We start from the raw sequence: 22,354 nt of genomic DNA on the forward strand, positions 1-22,354 counted from the left end.
CCCCCCCCCCCCCCCCCCCTCACGGGGCATATGGTGCCTGGAGTGTATCCCCATGGCTGCCATTGTTTCCCCGCACTAACTCTCCCCAGAGTGACGCAGCAGGGGCAGAAGAAAGAAGAGCAGCTGCTGGAGGTGGGGAAAACCAAGTAGTATCTGAGCAGTTGCAGCAGCAAGAGCATCCTTGCTGGGAAGCTGTGCATGCTGGCTGGGTTCGGGGCCGGGACCGGGACCGGGACCGGGGCCAGGGCAGTGCTGTCAGAGGATGCAGGGGAGGTGCAGGAGGAAGTGCAGTGCAGGCTGCCCCAGTTGAGAGCAGGGAGGGCTCAGCTGCAGACTGGATACAATCAATTAGCAATCTGGACCCAGCCCATGGGCCGTAGTTTGCCCACACCTGAACTAGAGTCATACAGCACATCTGCTGTTTTAGCCTGAAGATTGATAGTAGTTATGGCATGTATACAGAACCACCACACACACACACAACGTGGATCTTGCTTTCTTTAGCTGAGTAACAGGCTTTTTCTAAAGGGATTATACTTTATGATATCCTAGTAAAAGCTTGTTAAAGCTTTTGAAGTGAGGCTTTATAATAGCCAAGAACAAACAACCAAAGAAACAAAATAACCCCCCCACCCCCCGGGTTGTTACACATTAGAATAACTGAAAAACCCCAAAGACATTTTCTAAGACCCATAACTTGAGAACAGCAAGTCTAATTAACCACAACCTCTGTTAAGGAACACAAACACATCCCCCTCCTCTGTCATTGTGTACATGTGGCGTGCATACGGTTTTGCCTGCAGAAACTAACCCTTAATTATGGAGTTGCTGGCCCAGCCCTTACTCAGCCCATCTCCTTTATCTTGGACTCTATGTTGGTGTCAACTGTTTGGCAGGACCGATAATTAAACTCAGTTCACTCCCTGCTGTGCTGGCATGTTGTCTTCTGTTTTCAGTTCTTCAGAGCCCAATTCTGCAACCCTAACATATGTAAGTGGTTCCACTCACCCCTGTTCCAGGCAGCACCAGCAATCTTGTTGCCCTGAAGACTGGAACCTGGTTTGACAACTCTCTTTACATTCAGAAGGAACCTGTTTTTAGGTTCCCTTGCTAGCTCACATCCCATTACCTCCCAGTAAAACCAGAATGAAATGCCCCACCCATCTCTAACTTCTTTTATCATTACAGCTCCTGCACGAGCCATTGCTATGCAGTTAATGCCATGCAAATGTTTTTACTCTTAAGATCTTTTAGTCAGGGATTTAAATCTTGGCATCTAAGTCCATGGCCTGGGAACCCACCCTAACCAAGAATGTTTTAAATTGATATAAACATTTCCAGAGTCCTGAAAGTGCAAGAAAATAATTGAACATCCTTTTTGTCTAGAAAACAAGTGTCTCTCTCCATTCTTGACTCTCTTTAAACAAAAATGTTGCAGGTCATTGGCCCAGAAGTGGGCGGTGGTAGCCAGTCACAGCTTGGCATGATCATGAGGCTCTAATTTGCTGGATCAGGCAGGACCAACGCTGAGAAGACCCCCCCCCACCCCAGCCCACCCCCCCAAAAAACCCCAAACAAACCAGTGTTACCCGCGATACAGAATACTTGTTCTTTTAGTGCGTATTTTTTCTTTCCAATGGTTTGTATCACATACACAAAAACATATTCAGTAAGAGACAATAAGGAACCTGTTTGTTTTCCTTCCTCGTGCATAAATGCTCGAACACAGCAGGCAGCTTGTGCCAGGACAAAGCTTATTTGCTGTACGAAGAATTTTATTGTCTAATCAAGCCTAAGAGAAAACAGACCTTCAAGGAGATCAAATAAATGACCCCACATTTGATGCTTGCTCTGGCTCACCAAGTTGTTTGGTTACTCTACAAGTGTGTCTTAGATCTGTTTTCTGTTATCAGGATTAGTTCTTCGGATTCATAATGAAGCATCTTACGGACATATTCAGTGTGGCGCATCTGGGATTCTTATTAATTACTTCTTACTTAATCATTCTTTCATCTGCTGTCCTGGCCCCTCACGTTGGAAGCTGTCTCTCCACTAGACTGAATGGATCAAATTTTTCTTTCACACCAGAGCCCATATTCGGGTTTCACCTTTTGCTCATTTAATTTTCACGATTCCTTTTCTTTTGATGCTTAACAAAATATTGTAGTCCTTCCTAGTGCCTCTGTTCATAACACAAACTGTAGCTATGATCAAAAAAAAGAATCCTAAAAAATACAAGCTGTTTTCGCCAGTAATTTGTTCATAGAGCCATTTCTGTTGACTTAATTAACAAGCCAAGGTAAGGATTAATCAAATCCCAGGTGTGGGGCTTGAAAACCACAGGGACTCTGCCTGAGCCATCATGGCACACGTGCTTTATCTTGTTACAGGCATTGCAATGAACACGGGCTGTGAAGATGAAATCACTGGTTGGGCAATATTGCAGGAAGCTTGTCTCAGTTCTTGTTGGGGTCAATGTTAAAAGTAGAGTTGGTGAGCAATTTCCCAGAGAAGCAGCTGATCATCAGAAGATTTCATTATGGCAAAACTGAAATGTTTTGAGGAAATTTGCTAAAGTCGCAGTAAGGCTTGTCAGGAACATGCAACTTTTTTCAGAAGCAGAAAACCAGATGTAACTTTTTTCAGAAACAGAAAAGGAGAACATATCTCCCTGGAATAGGCATATATTTATGTGGCAGGGGAAACACCATGTGTCTGGGTCCAAGAAGGCAGTTTTCCTTAAGCCCTCTCCGGGATAACTGTTCTTTTGGCGTGGTTTAGTACCCGTCGAGGTATTGGGGCTTAAAGCCCATTTTATGGAAATGGGAGGATCCTCCCTAGCTTGCTCCTGTGGACATACCACTGAGGGCAGGCAAAACTTGGGGGCATCCAAACTCCAAGCCTCCAGGCTTGGGCCTGCATGTAGGATGCCTGCCAAAAAACATTGGAAACATCTGAAGCCCCTGGTGGGAGTGGAGGATGTTTGCCGGTGGTAGGGCCATGTATGGTTCTGGACTGACTCATGGATTTGGACTTGGTTTGGCTGATTTGGCTTGGAACGTGAGAAATTTCTATTTAAAATTTTTTTTTAAATAGCCTGGAAGAAAGGCAGCCGCCTCATAACTAGGAGTCCAGTGTTCAAGTAGGAACAGTGTAGCAAGACCTTAAAGCTGAGGTTTCTACATTCCAGCAGAGCACCTCGATTACTGGACATTTTGTGGTGAATCTATCTCTGCTCTTCCATGAAAACAGAACTTGGAAAGGTTTTGATTTCATCCTCAGGCAAAACTGGGAGATGCTGAAACTCTCTCAGGATTGGGAAAATGGTATTACTAAAAGGCCACGTTGACTCCAAAGGGAGCAGGGTCAGGTAGTGGGCACCTGGAAACATTTTTGTTTCATGAGTGCTTTTGCAACAAAAAACGTTTAAAAAGAAGGATCCCATTGAGCAAATCCTCTGTGCCTTCTGGAGCTTTGGAAGTGATTGACTACAGCAGAATGGATGGAAACAGGATACAAAGCTCAGACAGGGGTCTAGACACCTCCTTTTCCATTGGGTCCCCAAACCTATGAGTCTCTCTGCTGCTTCTGTGCCTGGAGAGCTTTCCTTGAGGGTGACTTGGCCAAACTGACCTAGAGAGGCCGCAGCAGCTATTGAAGCCAAAGTGACTCTGAGGATTCACCCATGTTCAGAGCAGCACCGAGACAGGGAAGAATCCCTCTACCTGCTCTTGTCTCAGAAACCCCTTGCAATGATGATCCCCAGCTCAGGATTGAGCACTAAGGAAGCAGACCTGTATTTGGCTTTCAGGCTCAGCACGCCGCCCATCCAAAGCTGCGTTTCTGGGGAAATGTCAAGCTTTGTTCCAATAACGGATGGCCCATTTACCTGCTCCTCCTCTCAGTGTTTCCACGTAAGGTTAGCCAGTTCGGGTATCAGCGAGGGAGTAGGACTTTTGTCAGCAAGCAGCCATGCTGCATAGAGACTCAGTAAATATGTGCAGTGCTAATGCGAAGCAGATTCCTGCCTTGCCAGAAGCAGAATTCCTCTAGACCCTGCCATCAAAAACATTATGTCACAAGCCTAACAAACAGGGGAGACATCGGGGTCATGTAAGGGTAACATTGCGGCTGAGGCAACAAGAAAACAGTTGAAGCACAGCTCTGTGGCATAGTGGAGCTTGTCATTAGGAAAGATTTTGAAAATGATTTGCAGCCATCTCCAGTGTTTGATTGGCGCTTTCCAGCTTAATGCAAACCAGGGAAGAGACCAGTTTCCAGATCCATTTACGCCAAGCAATGCACTGCAACGTCAAGCAGCAGATAACACACAGAGCCTGCAGCTCAGGAGCTGTAATTGAAAAGGCGACAGTACTTTAAGAATATTGTTAGGTCCTTGCTCTCTCTCCAGTTCAGACAAACAACTTGTATCTTGTCTTTTTAAAATAGCAATCTCCCGTCCCTTTAAAAAAAAAAAAAAGAACCCTTGTTTGAGACAGTCACAGATGAGGCAAACATAAAAGGAGCAGAGATTTGATCGAAAACAGATCTGGTGTCAGTTCAACCGGGATTTCTTCTTAAAGCCTGCTCTTCTTAATGGGTATATTAAAAAAGAAAGAATTACCCACCGGGCGGATTTTATCCTACGCTTAGAATTTTCCCATTTCCGACAAAGATGATCCGGGCAGTTTGATCAAATACATCTCAGTTTAGTGTGCAGAATTAATTGCACTGATCCCAGGAGGGCTTGGCTCATTTGCTTCTGTTTTTATAACTTGAAGAATGATAACAACAACAGTGGTTGAAAGTTAATTGAGGGTGCATTATCGTTTGGTTTCTATGTAACACTTAACGGCCTGATTCATAATTCCTTCTAGTTTTTCTCCTCCTTTGCCTGCTACTTTTCCAGGCCAGTTAGCAAGGGCATAGAGGGAACTCAGAGGGTTCTTTCCTTACTGAACTTGTATCAACTAACCACATTGTCTGGAAAGAGATCCAGAGAATGGGGAAATGTGTTGCAGAGTGAGAAAGGGCAGAGCTCCATGTTACCTAACCACCAGTGCTGCACGTGTGGTAGGTTTTTATGCAGCCCACTCCAGTACAGGCACAAAGAGCTGAGGAAGGAGGCTTTGCTCCTTCCTTTCCCAGTGGGAGCTATTTGGCTGTGGTCCAGGCCAAAGGAGGCAGCTGAGCACTGCACGGAGGGAGGGCTCTGAAGAACAAGACCAAAAATCCCAGATAGTGGAAAACTCCAGGTAAGTATCCCTGGGCCTTTTTGCTCTAGAGAGAAGAGCAAATTCTTCCCAGAGGTCCTGGCAGGCAGAAGGTCTGGAGCTGGTACAGGACTTCTGGTTTTCCTGGTGAATTTGCCACAGAAGCAAGGACACAGCAGAGATCCATCTCTTGATGCACTGTGCTCCTTAGACAGTCCCATCAGATTTGAGAGAAGAGCCTCCTTCCTGACGTCTGGGTTTCCCAAATTCACTGAGCACACCAGAAAGTCCATCCTGTTTTTGAATCAGCCACATAATACAGAAGGCGGAGACAGAAAAGACGCAATAGGCCAGTTCCTTCTCTGCGCTCTGACCCTGAAAGGCTATCTGAGATATGAACAGGCCGTGAAACTACCCTCAATGGGACGCCTGAGACACGTGAGGCTGTAGATAGATCCCTGTAAGTCATTTAGGGCCAGCAGATGAATGCTCCCCAAAGGCTACCTTTGTTCAGTCTAATTTTAAATATCCCTAATGATAGGGCTGGACCACTTCCTTTGGGAGATACTGATACAACTCAGCTTTGGAGAGATTTTCTCCTGGCTCTGAATAATCGCACAGTTTGCAACAGTGAAAGCAGGTGATGGCTGCCTGTGGTCAGACTCCTGAGGCCTCTGCAGAGAAATCTGAATGACACCATTCCTACTCAGACTATTACTTGTATAGTAAGATCCAGGTACTCTGTCACAGAAGGTACTGCTTGACAAAATAACTCACAGTCTGAAGAGATTGTCATCTAAGATTTATACAAAATGGCAATGTTAGGTAAATAAGGAAACTAGTAGGAGAGGGAATAGAGGACAAATGCATTGCTATATTTACTTAAATCTTAAGAAACTTGACAAAACTATCACACTGGGTGTGAAGTAAAATCCTATAAGCAAACATCCCTCATGCTTGAAGTGTTGGAAATCTGGATTCAAACTTTGCACCTTGGGCGCATCTACACATGCGCTTTAATGTACAGTAGACTATTTTACTGTGCAGTAAAGTGCCATGTAAAAAGCCGTGACATTACCCTAATGCACAGTAAAATATTCCACTGTGCATTAAGCATCACTAAAAAATAATGGGAATGCGCTACTGTGCATTAGCACAGTCTGATGAGAATTATATAGTACCTCACATTGGAGGTACTACATTTAATGTGCATTAGAAAAGGTGCATTCATGCACATGTAAATGTGTCCTTTGAGCTTGAGTGTTTCCTTCTTTCACATCAACCTATCAGTCTCCACATTAACATCAAAGAATCCAGAAAAAGAGAGAGACTTTTTAATAATAGTTTGCAACAGGCAAGTGAGCTTGGAGGTTTTGTTTTCTCTTTAAACAAGCTCAGTCTGGAGGGCTGTCATTGTTCAGTAGTTTTGAACTTTGGCTTCCTTTACTTAGTGGCTTGAGTCAGCCTCGTGCTCCTGATGAAATCTGACATTAGCGCAAGTAAGACTTTGTTGGCTTACCAAGCTATCAAGCCAGAATTTTCACGCGCCATTAGCAAACTATTGGTCAATGTTCCACTTACTCCTTATCTGGTTCTACCGATTTGAACCCTACCATGAACAAATAATTTCAGTAGTGAAAGCTTTCTAGGAAGAAGAGGCATCCATGTTGCATCTTCCTGATCAAGCCATTTTCCAAAGACTGAACTAGTGATGTCTCTCATATTGCACTGAAGCCATTAAACACCACTCCCATTTGGGACTCAGTTGTGCTTAGTTTAGGGGCTCCCCAGTGATAATGCATGAACCTGATATGTGTGTGACACATTCCCCACCCCACTCCACCCCCGATATTTCAGGAATGTGGTATGTGAAGCAATAAACTTTGGGAGGCACTGTATGGGAGCCCATCAGTAGTCTGAAGGCTCAGTGTGAACAAGGAGCCTCTCTCTCTCCTTTTTCATACCCATGGCAGGACTGAACAGTCAGTGCCTTTGCATTTTTATTACCATGATGCACTTTTGCCTAAGGACAGCTAAATCAGGTTCTTAATTTTCCCTGCCATCCCTTCAACTTCACTTTAAGGTCTCAGTGCTTCGTTTCTTCTTCCAAACTACTCTTGAATGTCTAGAATATGAATATGTATAGCACTTTGTTACATTCTGTTGTTAAATGAGTCCCGTGAGAGTGCAGCATCTTATTATATTCTATTTACTTAGTTATTGTGTTGTACATTACTGTATTTTATATGCAGAACCTGGATTAATGCGGTGTTCCAGCTAAGAATGTAAACTCCCCAAACTGATTCAGTTTGAAAGTCCTTCAGCAGTAGCCATTTATGAACTATTCTAAATAAATGTTGAACAATGCTTTAATCTACATATTCGTCAAGTCCGGCTTTCCAACTTTCTGAGTTGTGCACCTCAAATTTTTAATCCTAACATTTTTTTTCTAATTCCCTTGAATATTTATTTCTTCTGGACCAAGTAAAAATCTCAGTCTTTTTTTAAAACAAGACCAACCAAATATAATTTTTTTCCATAATTACATGGTAATTTGGAGATGATGTGCAATTATATGAGATTTATACCTATATTATTATCTTTTTCTTCTTCTTCTGTATATGGCAATTAAAGATACCTGGCCAGATTTTCAGTGCATGAGAACTGGCATAATTTTATGGACTTCGGTGCAGCTATGTTGATTTGTACAAACTGAGGATCCTGGACCATTAACCTGTTTCAGAAGATCCAAGAGAAAACTTTCCTTAGTGTTTGATGCTGTTAATATAAAGTCTGACCTCTGCTGGCTGCAGGTGACTTATTCACTGCTTCTGATAAGGACTAACAAAGTCTTCCAGTTCTTTAAAAACAGATTCCCCTTTAAAAAAAAGATGACATGAATCACAGTTCCCCCCTGCCTTGCCTTTCTAGCAGGGCAATATGCAGGTAATGTGCACTGCCACTATTCTCTAACCCCGTGGTGCCCAGTAGGGGGCATCACAACCCTCTGAGAACCACTGGTATAACTGTATATACTGGTATGTAGGAAATTTCTAAACCTGTTGATGAGTCAAGAATGATATATAGCATAAGATACAAAAAAGTTTTTCCAAGTGTCTGAAATAAGAAACATATAATGGTAGGAAAACCATTGCTGTTTTTTGGAAGGTAGTGATTTTTGCTACTATAACAGAAATAAAATTAAAAAGGTGTAACCTCTGCAATACACAACTGGAGCCTAATATTAATGTAAGCAGCCTTTCCTGATAATGCTTTTCCTTTTAAAAAAACCAACAAAACCCAGCCATTCTTCTTAAAGAAACAGTAAAGTGTAAAAGTCCAATATAAATACTAACCTTAGGAAGGAACTGGAGAGAAATAATTGCTTGGACAGGTACACATTTAATACTTATCTGTTTTGCAGAGGGGGGGGGGGGGGGGGGGTAACAAAAGGTCCTGGCTTATATCAAGATATGTTTCATTAAAGACTTATTCTTTTTGGTACATATTAGCAGGTTGGGAAATATTTCTTGGACTGGAGTCAGCACAACTATTGCTTTCATTATTTGCAGCTGTATAAAACAAACAAGTTTGAAAGAAATATAAAGAGGTGCCAAGTTTAATCCCGGTGATGTGTGAGTGAACACAGCATTTAGTGCTACAATAAATGACACACATGAAATTCACAAGTTACTGCTGTTGACTTTTCAGGCTGGCATGTCACCTTTGATAAATGAGCTAATCTGCTAATAGGTACTCAAAATAATAAAGTAATTTAATTAAAGGGGTTTTAAAACATTCTTTCCTTTGCATCCAAAACTTTCTTAAGTAACTCTGCATGGCGTACAAATGATTCTATGTGGAGCAATTCTGATTAGATTAATACAAATTGAATACAGCATTTTTGGCAGGGTAGACAACCTAATATGCTGTGCAAGTTTTAATATGTCAGACTAATACGCAGTAGAAATGATTTATCCATCAATGTGCAAACACACCCCCAAGAGCTCATCTCTGGGGAGAATTTATTTGAAGTTAACACAGGGACGTGGGACTTTCAATGGAGAATCAGGCCATAGGACACCTGTCAAGTCCTCGGTCCTGCATTTGTTAGTGGCTAACACCCACTGCTTCAGGGGAAAGAAAGAAATCATAGTCCAAATCTACTCCTGTCTCTGGCAGACTATGGCAGAGCCCCTTCCCCACTCCAGTTGGAACAATTCAAGTGAGGTGAGGTTGAGACAGCAGCATCCTTTGAGGGTGCTCTGTGAAATGCCCTTTTACTGCCCTAGCTGTGGACATTGCTGGCTGGAGAGTCATTTCTGTGGTACTGGGAGGACAGAGTCTGAAGTCCTGCTTCCCCTGTACTGGTGTGTTTGCTCCACAATATTACTGAAGTCCAACAATAGGTGCACTATGGGGAGATACTCACATTGATGTCCATGGGCTTTGGGGCAAGGCCATTGGCAGGGCTGTAGGGTAAGATCCACTCTACTGCTGCCCACACACAATACACTCTAGAGATGAACACTAGTCCTGTCTCTGGCACTAAACTCCTGAGCCTAGAATGTGCTTCTCGCATGATCATGTCTGGAGTTCAGATTTAGCTGTAGTGTCTAGGGAACGTATGAAACCTTTAAGCTTCCTCTAGGAGGATGAGTGTAGGGAGGGCTCAGGCTCCTCCATGCCTATGCCTGTTTTTGGCTTTTTCTAGATAGACCCTCCTACCTCCAATCAACATGGCCTCTGCTCTCCCTCCTTCTGGTGCTGCATATTTGTACAGCATGGAGGCATGCCAGGTCTTCTCTTTCCCAGAGGAATTTCCATTATTTTGGCCATGAAATAACATTCCCAGCCTTTTTTCCATAGACATGAGATTACTGCATTTCCCAAATACTTCTAAGCCACGCTTGAGTGCATATCACATTGCAGCCGATTGCAGATGTTGTCACCTCCTTTCCCAGATCTCATGTTTATTTTATGTCTGTAGTTCTAAATCGTGGACTTGTCATACAGTTAGAAAGAAAGGACACTCCTGTGCTCCTTCCATAATTCAAACCGGGCATTGGGCAGTAATATCCCTGTCATTATTCAGCACTCTACACTGCATGTCAAGGAGAAAACAATGGCTCTGATTAATGAGTTGCTGCAGTTAAAGACCAAACAGGCTTGACCTAATGTTGCCTTCTGCAGCCCCTTTCCATAAATCTGCAATTGATACAGTGATCTGGAAGATGGAGAGCCAGGAAAATGTATGGTGTTGTTGGCTCTGGGAACCTTCTGCGAGTAGGTGTGGTCCGAACATGAAGGTTATGCTTTTAATTCAGAAAGACAAAGGCCGATGGGCCCTGGTCATTAACTCAGAGGTGCCAAATATCAACACACCAGGCAGTGGGAGACCCTTCTGAAGGGTTTCTGTTGATTAGAGGAGGAAGTCAGAGTGACCCTGTGGCACTTCATCAGAAAATGCCATTTGTGGACAAGACAAAGTTAGAGGAAGTCTCGGTAATAAATCCCAGGAAAATCTATGGATTCTTATCTTATCTTTAAATGCTGGCTGTATTTCACAGCTGTTTTTACTGTGCTAGGATAGCTCTCCCAGCCGTTCAGCACTAATTTTATTTGTGTTGACACTAGTGGTGGGCACGCCCAAACTACTGTCTGTGGCTTGAGCTGTGCGAGTCTCCTGTTTGTGCAGAAAATAAAAATGGGGCAAACTGGGCCACTTTCTCATGAATCAGGTAAACAAATGCTAGCTCCTCCAGCTTGGAAAATCAACAGAAGCCTGCAGTTTGGTGGTATTATGGTTTAATGCTACCATTAGTGTATTTATGAAAGCTCAACAGAAGGGCTCTTGATGTTTCCACCTTGGGTGGAATTAGCTTATTAACCTTTCCTAGGGACTGGATCTACAACTTGAGGCTGCCAATGCTGTTCCAACACAGAGCTCTCCCTTTGACACCCCTGAGTATTTCTAGGTATGAATGAGCAAGAAATATGTGACTCTGTGTTGCTCTTTTAAAAAAAAGAAAAAGCCTTCTTTATATTAATATTATCAGATATTTTCCTTCAAAGTTGTTCACTTTTCAGCTTGTAGAACAACAATGGCACCATTGGCAGGAGAACGATGAGGGGGAAAAGGGGTCTTTACCAGTTTACCAAATGAGCAATTTACCAAATGGCAATTCAGCAAACCTGGGTTTAGGGCTGTGCAAAGCTTCGGTCCCTGATTCGATTCAGCAGAGATTTGGCCCGATTCGGTGGCCAAATCTCTGAATCTGACTTGAATCAGAGGACCCTTTAATCTCTCCAAATCAAACCAGAACCATCTGCAACAATTCAGAAAGATTTGGAGATTTGGACATAGACACAGCTTTAAATGTCTTTTCTACATACCTCTAGGTAGCAGGTGGCTCGTGAGTGGTGCGATGTTGGGGTGCATGGAGCGTCCCACAGGAGCATGGGGGGCTCCCCAGTGTATTCAGCAGCAGACCTGGAAGTGGACCAGAAGCACTTCCAGTCCACTATGGGTCTGCTGAAGAGCGTGCTGCCCCCCACCCTCCCCCGGCTTGGAAACTGATGCCTTCTGGGTCTGGGGGGTACCTAGGGTCCCCACGTGGCCGGCCACCAAGCCGGGGGGGGCTGCGCATTCCTCAGCAGACCCAGAAGTGAACTAGAAGTACTTCCGATCCACTTCTGGGTTCGCTGTCACATGGAGGGCCCCCCGCACTCCTGTGGGACACTCCATGCGCCCCAGCATTGCAGCGATCATAAGTCACGCTGGTACCCCAAGGTATGTAAAAAAAACTTTTAAAGCTGTGTCTATGTCCGAATCGCTGATTCTCTGAATCAGCATCAAATCTTCAGATTTGGATTCGGCCAGATCGAATGAGGGACAGTGATCCAAATCAACAAATCAAATCACTGTCCCTGATTCAGGCCAAATCTGAATCCTAATCGAATAGGGCTTGCTTTGCACACCCCTACCTGGGTTCAGTTCCTGGTTCTGCTACAGACTCTGTGATCCCTGATCAAAGGTGTTGATCACGCCACTCCTCATCTGCTCTGTGTATGTCATCTCCATTTCTCCTACCAGTCTTTACTCTCTAAATTGTAATTTTTCCAAGGCAAGGGCTCTTTTGTTATGTGTCTCTATAACACATTGGGAACAGACATTGGCTGGGGCCTGTGGGCAGTATTGTAATAGAAACAATAAGAACAGAATTGCTGTGTAGGGACACAATGGATATAATGTCTATTGCTTATAGTTATATAGTGATTTTAACTCTCAGTCTCAGTGCTCTAAAACCTCTATAGTGTTCAGGGGATTTCCTGTTGAGCACTGCCAGCTTCCACTTACTTCTCATTGAGATGTGGGAGCTTATCACTTGGGAAAATTCAGTACATAGTGCAGTGGTTGGTTTAAAATCGTTGCTACCAGTGTGGGTATATAAGACTTTCTTTCCAGTAAATGAAGTGTGCAATGATGAAAATGCAGTTTTTTATTTTCTGTAACAAAGAGAAACTGTCCATTGCAAATCATCTACTGCATGACTTAGATCCTCTCACAAATCTCTCAGGTACTTTACCTCTTCGTTGCTAATCTTTACCTTGGTTTGGTGTGTGGCCATCATCCACTTAACATTGTACTGAAATCAGTGGGTTGTCAGGTACCTGGGATATTCAGCAGCAGGACAGGTGCATTTTAACTCTTCATGCCTGGAATACTAAATAGCAACATGGGGATTAATTTAATCTGTGGTTAGGAGAAAGCTTTAATCACTGCCCTTTCCACTGTTGCCACAATGACATTCCCATCTGCTTTCAATCCTAGTTCTTGGTGGGAGTTCTCCCAGAAAGACAGAGACACCGATTTATTTGGCAGTCTCTGGCTTTGTGGTGTGGCATCAGCCCTGATTTTTCCTGCTGTCCCAGACAGTAGCAAACAGAACAAGTAGATCAGTGTTAAGATAATAATATGAACAGAGCTGTGAAGGCAGTGGCAGTGAAGAAGCAGCCTGCTTTGAGCCTGTATAGGAGTCTAGGGATGGCTTGTAGAAGTGGCTTTGGGCCTGGCATCAACTGATATAGTTCAAAGATCCACATCCATTTCCTTGGCAATATTTGTATTGACAGACTTATCAGCAATATTTTTTGTCTTTTGAATCCTTACTTCACAGCCAGGGCCTCCTTTTTGAAGGCCATTAAATTTCTATCTTGCCTCTGTTGTATTTGGCACAGGGCTTCTGTCTAAACTTTCCACTGTTCCAACAATCTTATAAACAAGTGTGCCTGAAACATCTCTTCCTGGGGCTGATGGTTTGACAGGTGGCTGCTGACCTGCTCTTGCAGTATTAAGGAGCTTTGTTTTCTCAAGGAAGGTGGCTAGAAGAGTCTTTCATTTATTTTTACATCATGTTTCAGTGGATTTTTTTCCAGAAGTGCAATTATCCTGGAATCATTGTGTGACTCAAGATAGGCCCAGTTCAGACACGTGGGGAATGGTGTGAGTGCCAGCACAAGCACAGAGGGCACTGTTATTCTGGCATCACTGGCTCTCATAAAATGAATTAAGATAAGTCTTAGCCACATGTTAAGCTCCATCTCTACCACCTCTGTGTATGGCAGCTTTTATCATAAGCTTTTAATGTGCATCCAAGTCCTTAATATAAACAGAGGCATTCAGCACAGCAATATGTACATCAACTAACATTATGATGATTATTTATATAATGGTAGCCCCTTCAGGTCCCAGCTGGAATGAGGGCTTCATTGCAGTAAGCACTGTACACACAATACAGGGCAGCCCTTGCTCTAATAGAGTGTTGTTCTTCCCAGCATATGGGGCACGGAGACACAGGGAGATTAAGTGACTTGCCCAAAGTCATTAAGGAAGTCTGCACCCTAGCAAGGAATTAAACCCAGGTTTCCTACATGCAGTCCAGGATCCGTCTAGTTATGGCCACTGTGTGTTCTGAATGGAGCAGACATGGCGTCTCACCTAGCTGTATGTCCGTCTCTACTGTCAGTATTGTCAGCTGATGGGATTCCAAAAAACACTCTTCACTATGCACCAAAATAGTGTAATTAAGAAAAAAAATTAGACAAGATGTCTATTTCTATTCTGGTGGTTTTCAGCATGTCTGGGTCATGTTTGAGCCTCTTTCACAAGCAAAAGTGCTAGAAATTAATTTTTTTCTAAAGCAATGAAAGCTGAGATTCTGTCATCATCACATACATCCAGGAGCAGGGGATTTAATAAATGCACCAAATATTGCAAAAGCTGTGCTAACCTCAAAAGAGCTGTTAACACCGCTGGTTCTTTTCCTCCTGCCAAGGGTGACCTCTACGCTAAACCTTCAAATGATTTGCAGGCTTGTGGTTACTCACTAACTAGCTAGACTTAACATCTTCTGATTCATCCAGTGAGCTCCCTCCATGGGCTCCAAATCAGATCTGCTGAATTTTCTGACAAAAATATACTGCATTGCATTTTATTTCAGTGAGCCCTGCAAAGAGAAAGCTGCTATGGGAAAAGAAGCTGGGATTGATTTTGTCTCTTGCCTCAGCTATACAATTATTAACTATGCTTTTAGTTGCAGAATTGCTATCCTCAGTGATGATGCTCAAGTCAGAACCAAGTGTGTTATCTTTGCTAGCTGAGGTCATTGTATTTGCAGTCATCTGTCAATGCAGAGCCACGTGTCTAATCTATGCTGTAACTCTGAAAAAACCCTTTCTGATTTGTACAAAATATCCAGTCCTTTCAGAGTAAAATCTCTTAGTGTCAGAAAGGCTTTCTGCTTGCTTGTTAATTGTTCTTGGCATCTGATGCCATCTTGGATATCATTTTGCAGCTTCCTTTCCTCATTGCACTCGACTGTGTGAAAGGGATATACAGGCCCTCACTTCAGTTTTTGCACTGACATTTGCTGTTAGTGTGCAACAAATACGCGTATTCTGTCTCGCCAGGCACGTTGGGTTTTCCTTTCAGGGAATCACTGTAGTTACACCACGTGGAGGATGCTTAAAGGGAGGTTGTCATGGTAAAGTCTATAGATAGAAAATTGGTTCTATCAGTGCTGCAAATGATGCTAGGGATTATTACAAGTGAAAGAGTTGTAAACCTACACCTCCCCTTCTCCCCAACATTATAATTCCCGAATCAGCCCTTGCAATACTCTCAGCTTGGTCCCCAGGCATTATCATGATTGGGTTTGCTACATCGCAAAGGAAGCAGGGTGGGGAGGAGGGAGCAATTTATGAATTTTAAGCTCTTGTACCCAGCAAGGCCCAGTAGTCAGAGAAATGGATACAGAATCAAGGGAGACATAATTTTATTCCTGCCTTTGTCACTGACCGGCCGTGCGACCTTGGGCAAAGCCTTTACAGCCCTTAGTGACTCTTGTTTGAGTTCACTGGAGCCTTTGATCTTACCTTCATGTTCCTCTCATACAAATAATGCCATTTTCTGATTGAAAAAACCCTCTGAACTTTGAGTGTGGACACAGTTGCCCAAAGCAGATGTTGTGCACAGATCTGACTCTAATCATTCAGAAGGCCACAGGGGCGCACTACTTCTGCAGCCATGTGCTTCCTTACTCCTCTCGTAGACCCATTGCAGGAGCACTCTGGGCCCCAGGAGCGTGATCCTGAGTCAGGAAAGCATGGACCCCAGCCACCCACAGCTTCCCAGAAATTCCTCTCAGCGCCACGTCCTTACCATTAATGTAAGGAAGAGAAAATGGCACACGTAGCCAGCCGCCAACACAGATGCCAGTTTCATGTTGCCTTTATGTATCGTTTTGCAGAGAGGAGATTGCTTTCCTGCTTACCCAGCGCTGTAGGTTTGCTATGGTAATGAGGTGGTTGGCACCAGCACTTGTTTTCAATTTTATGACCCTCATAGCCTGAGAAGCAGGATGAGAACTGTTTACTGGGGGAGAGGAGAATGTTGTTCTGGGCCCAAAGTCTGCCACCAAAGCTGGGCGGGTGGAGCCCATTGACTTCATCAGGGCGCCTTGGTCTGCCCAGAGCAGATCAGATTTTGAAATCAGAGCCTCCACTGGGGAGGCACAACAGAGCCTCTCAAGCGTCTGCCAGGGTCTTATCTGTTGGCCTCATGTGAATGGAGGTGCATGGCAGTATTAATGGTCTTGCTTAGTGCCAAGAGATGTACTGGTCAAGCCACAAACACCAAGGAACTTGCCTGAATGCAGGAGAACATTAGATTTAATCATGCTAAGTCTACATCAGCCCCAAAAGGGGTCTATTCTCCTAGTTTGCCTCAAGTTTGCTCAAGGGGGCAGGATACTCCCCTTCCTTGAGCAGGGGGTTGGACCACCTGACCTTCTGAATCCCTTCCTAGCCTGTTTTATGATTTCCTATGAGTCCAAGCTCTGTGGTGCCTTACTTCCATGGGCAGAACCACTGACAGAGTCGTTCAGCCTGAATACGAGTGGCAAAACCCAGCCGTGAGGAAATGCTGGGATGCAGGATCTGTGGAGGAGGATGGCATGTTTTGTTAAGGATGATTTAGCTTATTGGCCTGCCACTCTCTGCGGGAAGTTGCTTTCAGAATAACACGGACTTCTCAGCCCCCTGAGCTGCCTCCAACAAATAAAACAAACATGAAAATAGGGTAACTCCCTTTCTTGTTTCCCATCACATCCTGGGGCAGCCCTTGACCTCACCTCTAAGAAAAACAATCTCAGGGCCAACGGCACAGTGATCTGGCACGTGAGCAAAGTCAGGCCCTGGTGGGGCCCTGGGAGGCATCTAATGTCCCCCCATCAGGTGATTGGTACCTGGCGATCGGAAATCAGAGCGGCCTCCTTTTCCCCCCTGGCTCCCTGCCCCCATCTCTCCATTTCACTCTCAGTTTCTCCTCCTGTCCTGTCTGTTATAACTCTGGCACACAGACGAGGACACACGCTGTGTTTATAATACCCCCCATCACCTGGCTGCAGCCATGAAGCGTGTGTGTGGTAGGGATTCCTGCCCCCAACCCCGCATGGGGCAGAAAAGCATTGAATTTACACAGTGTTTGTTCTTTTTATTCAGTTTCCTGAGGCCAAAGCAAACTCGGTAAAAGAAGTAGCTCAGAAATATAAACACCGGGACTGAAAAACACTGCCCCCAGCCCGTCTACAAAAACACTTTCAAATATAAAAGCCAAAGGACTCCTTTTGCTCTCCTGTTACAACAGTCACTCAGATCTAACCAGCCAGTGCCAGCTCCTCCATATTATGCTACCGATCTGGTGGGACGATGCTGCCCCATGTGCCAAGCCAGAATAATGCACCCCTGAAACCCCATATAAGCACTGCAGGCACCAAGTGCAGGGCTATTACAGACCCCAGTAGAGTCAAGGTCTCAAGTCCAAGCAGCACCTGGTTGAAGCCAGAACATAAACAGCTAGGAATGAGTCATGTTAGTGGTTATTTCTTAAGAAAAAGCCAGCCATGTACACAACAGGACTGAAATAAACTGCAGATGGCTAACGAAATGACACCAAGAAGTGTTTCCAGTGCTATTGGCTATTTACAGGTTGTTATTGCCACGATAAATGTGCTGTCTTAGAGGAACTGAAACAGCTCAAACGCTCAGTAGCCAGTTGCATATGAAGGCTATGTTGTTCTGGGCTTCTGCATTAAATGTCAGGGCATGCTCAGTGTGAGCTATTTGCAGAAGACTGAGCTGAATGCTTGTGTCCTTAGTTAAAAGTGCTGGGTCTTCTGTTTTCCCCCCCCCCAGTCCTTACTAAATGTGTTAATGCACAGCCCATTACTGTTCAGGAATCACTTGCATCTCTACCCTGCCTTCTGCCTGATTTGAGACTGACGCAGCTAACTACCTCTCTTTCTTTGCTTTTAAAATGCAGCCACCTCTGGAGTGGCACACAGCAGTTTATTCTGGCCTTGTCACACTACATACAGTAACAATTTTTAGAGAAAGAGTGGGGAAAATTACCACACTTGAAACCGGAGAGCACATCTGATGTTGGCCCGATACAAAATTTGACTGACACTGATAAAATATCTATAGTTGTACAAAAAGTTCCAGGGCATCTCTAGCAACAGCTAAAAGTGGCTAAGACAGGCTTAGGATCTTGTCTGAACAAGAGAGATTTCAGGCCAGGAAATATCAGTGCCACCTTCTGAGGATTTCTAGCAAAGCACTTTTAAGTGGAGCCCCGTTTAGAAAGCCAGAGCTCCCACCAGTGATTAGCTGGTGTCTGCTGGGTTTGTGAAGGGAATCTGAATGGCTCACATAGGCACACAGATTGTTCTAAGTGGGAGTGATTCAGTTCACTCCTTTTGCAGAGAGAACATGCAGCGCTGAGAACATTTTGCATGTATCTTGTAAAAGGAAAAGGAGGGGCGTGGGGTGGAAGCAAATCACTTTTCCATCCAGTTGAAAAGTTAAACCCTAATGCATATTTTTCTTTAGTTAGATATGTTATCATTGCTATTCTGCTGAGTAAAATGCCTTTGTTATAAGCCCAGCTAAGGCTTTCTGACTTATCGAGTTCAATGTGAGGGGGAAGATAAAGATTTGAAGTGCATGAAGGGAAAGAAAACCTAAGACTTTAATGTCCTAGCCCTGGAAAGTGAGAAACGTATCTAAGTATATTTGTGGTTTCACTGATTACGCTGTTTGGACAGGACAAGTGGTCTGGCCAGTTTCACTTTTGTTTCTTGTCACTTTCACTTTCTGCTGCTGTGTTTGGCTTCACCGCATAATGGGGTGAGACATACATTTTTTAGAAATGTATTTTTTTTCATTCACCATGGAGACCGTTTCCAGCAAAGCAGTTTTGTCAAACACTAAAAAAAAACAACACAAAATTAAACTTAGGATCCTGAAACCAGTTGACAGAATCATTTTTAAAGCAAGATTCAGTGTTGTCGGAAAGGGAGAAGCAGTGACTCTCCCTGAACAGAGCTCCGTACTAGGAGTCAGCAAGAGTGGACTGATCTCCGTGTGCCTTTGAGCACATCTCTCTTCTGTGGACTGGTCTCTGTGCTCTTGTCAATGGCCACTGTATGCCTGTGAGCACATCTCTTTTCCATCCCTAAGAGAGGGGTGACAGCATTCAGCAATCCCATGTAAAATGCTTTGAGATCAACAGGTGAAAAGGGCTAAGTGATGCTTATTAATCAAGTGATTTACTGAGAGAGCAAAACACAGCATGTTAGCATCGTCTCTCTCTTGTGGTATTAGAGTCATAGGAAATTTGTCTGAGGATGACAGCTCTTCTGTGGAAAAACCTCCGCCTACTAAACCATGTCACAGAGTGACAGTGGTAAGGGAGCGCAAAACACAGCTGCAAATTTTCCTTGTGAAACATTATTACAGCATGCAATTAGAGAGTCCCCAACAAAACAGCTTGCTAGTAATGTATGGCAGTGTTTGTACCTATTGCTCTGGAGTACAGCTGGGGGGCGGTTATATATAGTGTATATTTCAGACTTGTGAAGGAAAGAAAGGTGCTCCTTAGAAGTTTTCTTGTTTCTTTACTTCATGAAAGGAAAATGCACATTTCACAAGCTGTATCTTACCTGTCAATTTGGATTATTTGCTGGAGATCTGATTCACCCCACTTTTCTGCTAGTGTAAGCCCTGTGAAATGAATGGATTTACTGTATCCTCAACCTACAGTATCCATAGGGGAAACCAGCTTCAAATGAAACAGGAATAGAGAGAAAATCAACAGGGAAAAATGTGATTTGCAGACAGAAAAACAAATCTAAAGGGCCAAAATCTGCTGTCACTTAACACCATGTAACCCCAGGCTTCAGCAGCATCACATCATATAAATGAGATAGAAATGTACTCCCAGCAGTACAAGCTATGGAAAACCTGCCTTGAATCTAGCTGTGTCTGATGTAAATGAGTATCCTGCCTGAATGCACATTTTCTCCTTTGTTTTGGCCCAGGTCTTGCTGAGAAACCAACTGTATGGGGACCAAAGTTAAGCATTGACAAAGATCAGATTGTAATCAAAGCAGGAGATCCCTTCACCATAACATGCAGGTAAGGCTTGCTCTAGCAGCATCAGATTTTTCTGATAATTATTGGCTCCCTGAGTACCAAAGTATCTCAGGATGGAGAAATGAAAAGGGCACTGCTTAGCCATAGCTGGAAAGCTGCACTACTTTTCCTCTCCCATGAACTTCCGTATGGACTAGTATCTTACCTACTCCAATGAAACAGGGAGGAGACAGCATAAATCTTTTGCAGCTTTACATTGCAAAGGAGCCTCGTGCAGCTCCCAAAGAATCAAATGTGAAGGCATCCATAATTTTAGCTGGAGACCTCACAGGTCACATTCAGATTAGGATTTACCCAGCCAAGGTTCAGTTCTGCTGTATACGGATTCACTCTTTCACTCCCCTTGTGTAGGTAACTGACAGCTAGATTGCCACAGCAGGTAATCACCCCCTTTCTATCTATGCCCTTACATTTTGCAACCCTAAATACTGTTTAGCCTATAGATGACAAATAAACAGCAGGCAGTTTGTGTATATTTAAAGACCCATCCTGCTGGAATAGATCTTACCCTTTAAATCAAAGGTAGCAAGGCCTCATAAAAGTGAGACTCTTGATCATAAATTATAGAGGCTCTTTATCCACTGCCACAGTGCATAAAACTAGCTCTGCAGGGATAGTGCCAAATTTCGGGTCAGGGCTTGTGATTATGGGGAGATGATCCTCTAAAAATCTGAGTTGTAAAGTGTCTGGGTGCTCTGATTGGCGGATAATTGGAGCAGCAAATCCAAATGGAGCAAGGGAATTCGCAGCTGTATGGAAACATAATGGCAGGGCAGACAGGAGGCCTGGAGACGGTGGTGTGAGCGGGCATAAATCATTGTGATTGTGATCTACTTGCCAAGGCGGTAGCAGAAAAAACGCCCCTCTCAGATGCAAGCGTAAGAAGACTGAAGGGCTTTGCCCAAGGGGCAGGAAGTGTTAAGCAAGCCACGCACAATCTTTCTTTTCAATCTTCTTGCTGATTGTTTTGCCACCTACTTCCCAGAGACCTAACAAGCAATTTCTGTGCCCTGGGTGGTGGCAGCAGCCACCACCATTCATTTGGCCCCTCAAAATCAGTGCCGAGGGCTGGTGCCTTGGTCACCCACCCTCAGCTCCACTCCCTCCCCACACCAGCCCTTCCCCTATGGTGCAGGTTACTGCCAACTCAGGTTCACTTTGCCATGTCATCATCTTGCAAACTTGGAATTTACACAAAGACATCGGTCCCCTCTGACTTCATCCCAGCAAGTCCATCTAACCCAGTATTGCCCTTTCTGCCATGGAAGGACACAACGTTTAAAACTGTAACGCTCATCCCCCGTAAAATGCAGCTTTTATATAGTTCAGGAAGATTTTTTCCTGCTACCTGCAGCTGGCACTGTGGCTCCAAAGGTCAAAATAACCTTATTGGGATATTTTTAGCTTGGCAAGCCACAGACATGAGTGATGGCTGTAAAGTTTAAACTGTCCTTTAAAAATCTAGCCACATGATTTCTTTCTAGCACAGCATGCAGGCATGGATTCCACGTAGTGCTGTATGTTCATGAAAGAGAGAGTCTCTGTTTCGCTTTTTTAAACTCGTTGCCCTTCAATTTATCAAAGTGGAACTGTGTTCTGGCATTGTCAGATGAAGGAACAAATAAACGATTGCGTGCTTAGCACTTCTGTAGCACCTACCATGATCTCAAGCTGCCCCATGAACATTAGTAATACATCTCCACAACATGCCTGTGATGGAGAGAAGTATAACTCACCACATCCATGTGGGAAACTGAGGCAGAAGGGAGGGAAGTTTGCTTGCCAAAAGCCATGAGACAACTCTCTGCCCCAGCTGGGACCAGAAGCCCAAATTCTGATTCCTTGGCTTGAAATATGAAATCCTGCATGTCAGGTTAGCAGCAGGCACAAATTGGCCCCTTTTGCATACACATACGTGTCCACCATGCAAGAGCTCCTGAAAGCTGACATAAAATATACCTTTGGAAATCAGTCCTGCTTCACAGGGGAGAGCTAGACAGGGGCAGACTGGGGCAATGGAGAGAAGAAAGGTTTGTGTAGTAATACCTACAGAGGCTGCAAGATGTGAGAGGAGAGCAAACTTC

At 44.1% G+C, this 22,354-nt stretch overlaps 1 protein-coding gene across 4 annotated transcripts in view; it reads left to right on the forward strand.

The window, feature by feature from the left end:
- LOC102368462 (vascular endothelial growth factor receptor kdr-like) overlaps positions 1-22,354 on the forward strand; it is a 174,774-nt gene that overhangs the window by 33,849 nt on the left and 118,571 nt on the right. For all 4 annotated transcript variants that reach the window (XR_003095970.1, XR_003095971.1, XR_003095972.1 and 1 more), the window contains exon 2: positions 20,156-20,252. Coding sequence is in view for 1 of the 4 variants with exons in the window: in XM_025213792.1 (XP_025069577.1) it covers positions 20,156-20,252 (97 nt within the window). In the remaining 3 variants the exon portion in view is untranslated. The remainder of the gene's footprint in view (positions 1-20,155; positions 20,253-22,354) is intronic.

This window comes from Alligator sinensis, unplaced genomic scaffold (assembly GCF_000455745.1).
Source record: "Alligator sinensis unplaced genomic scaffold, ASM45574v1 scaffold626_1, whole genome shotgun sequence".
Lineage (NCBI taxonomy): Eukaryota > Metazoa > Chordata > Crocodylia > Alligatoridae > Alligator > Alligator sinensis.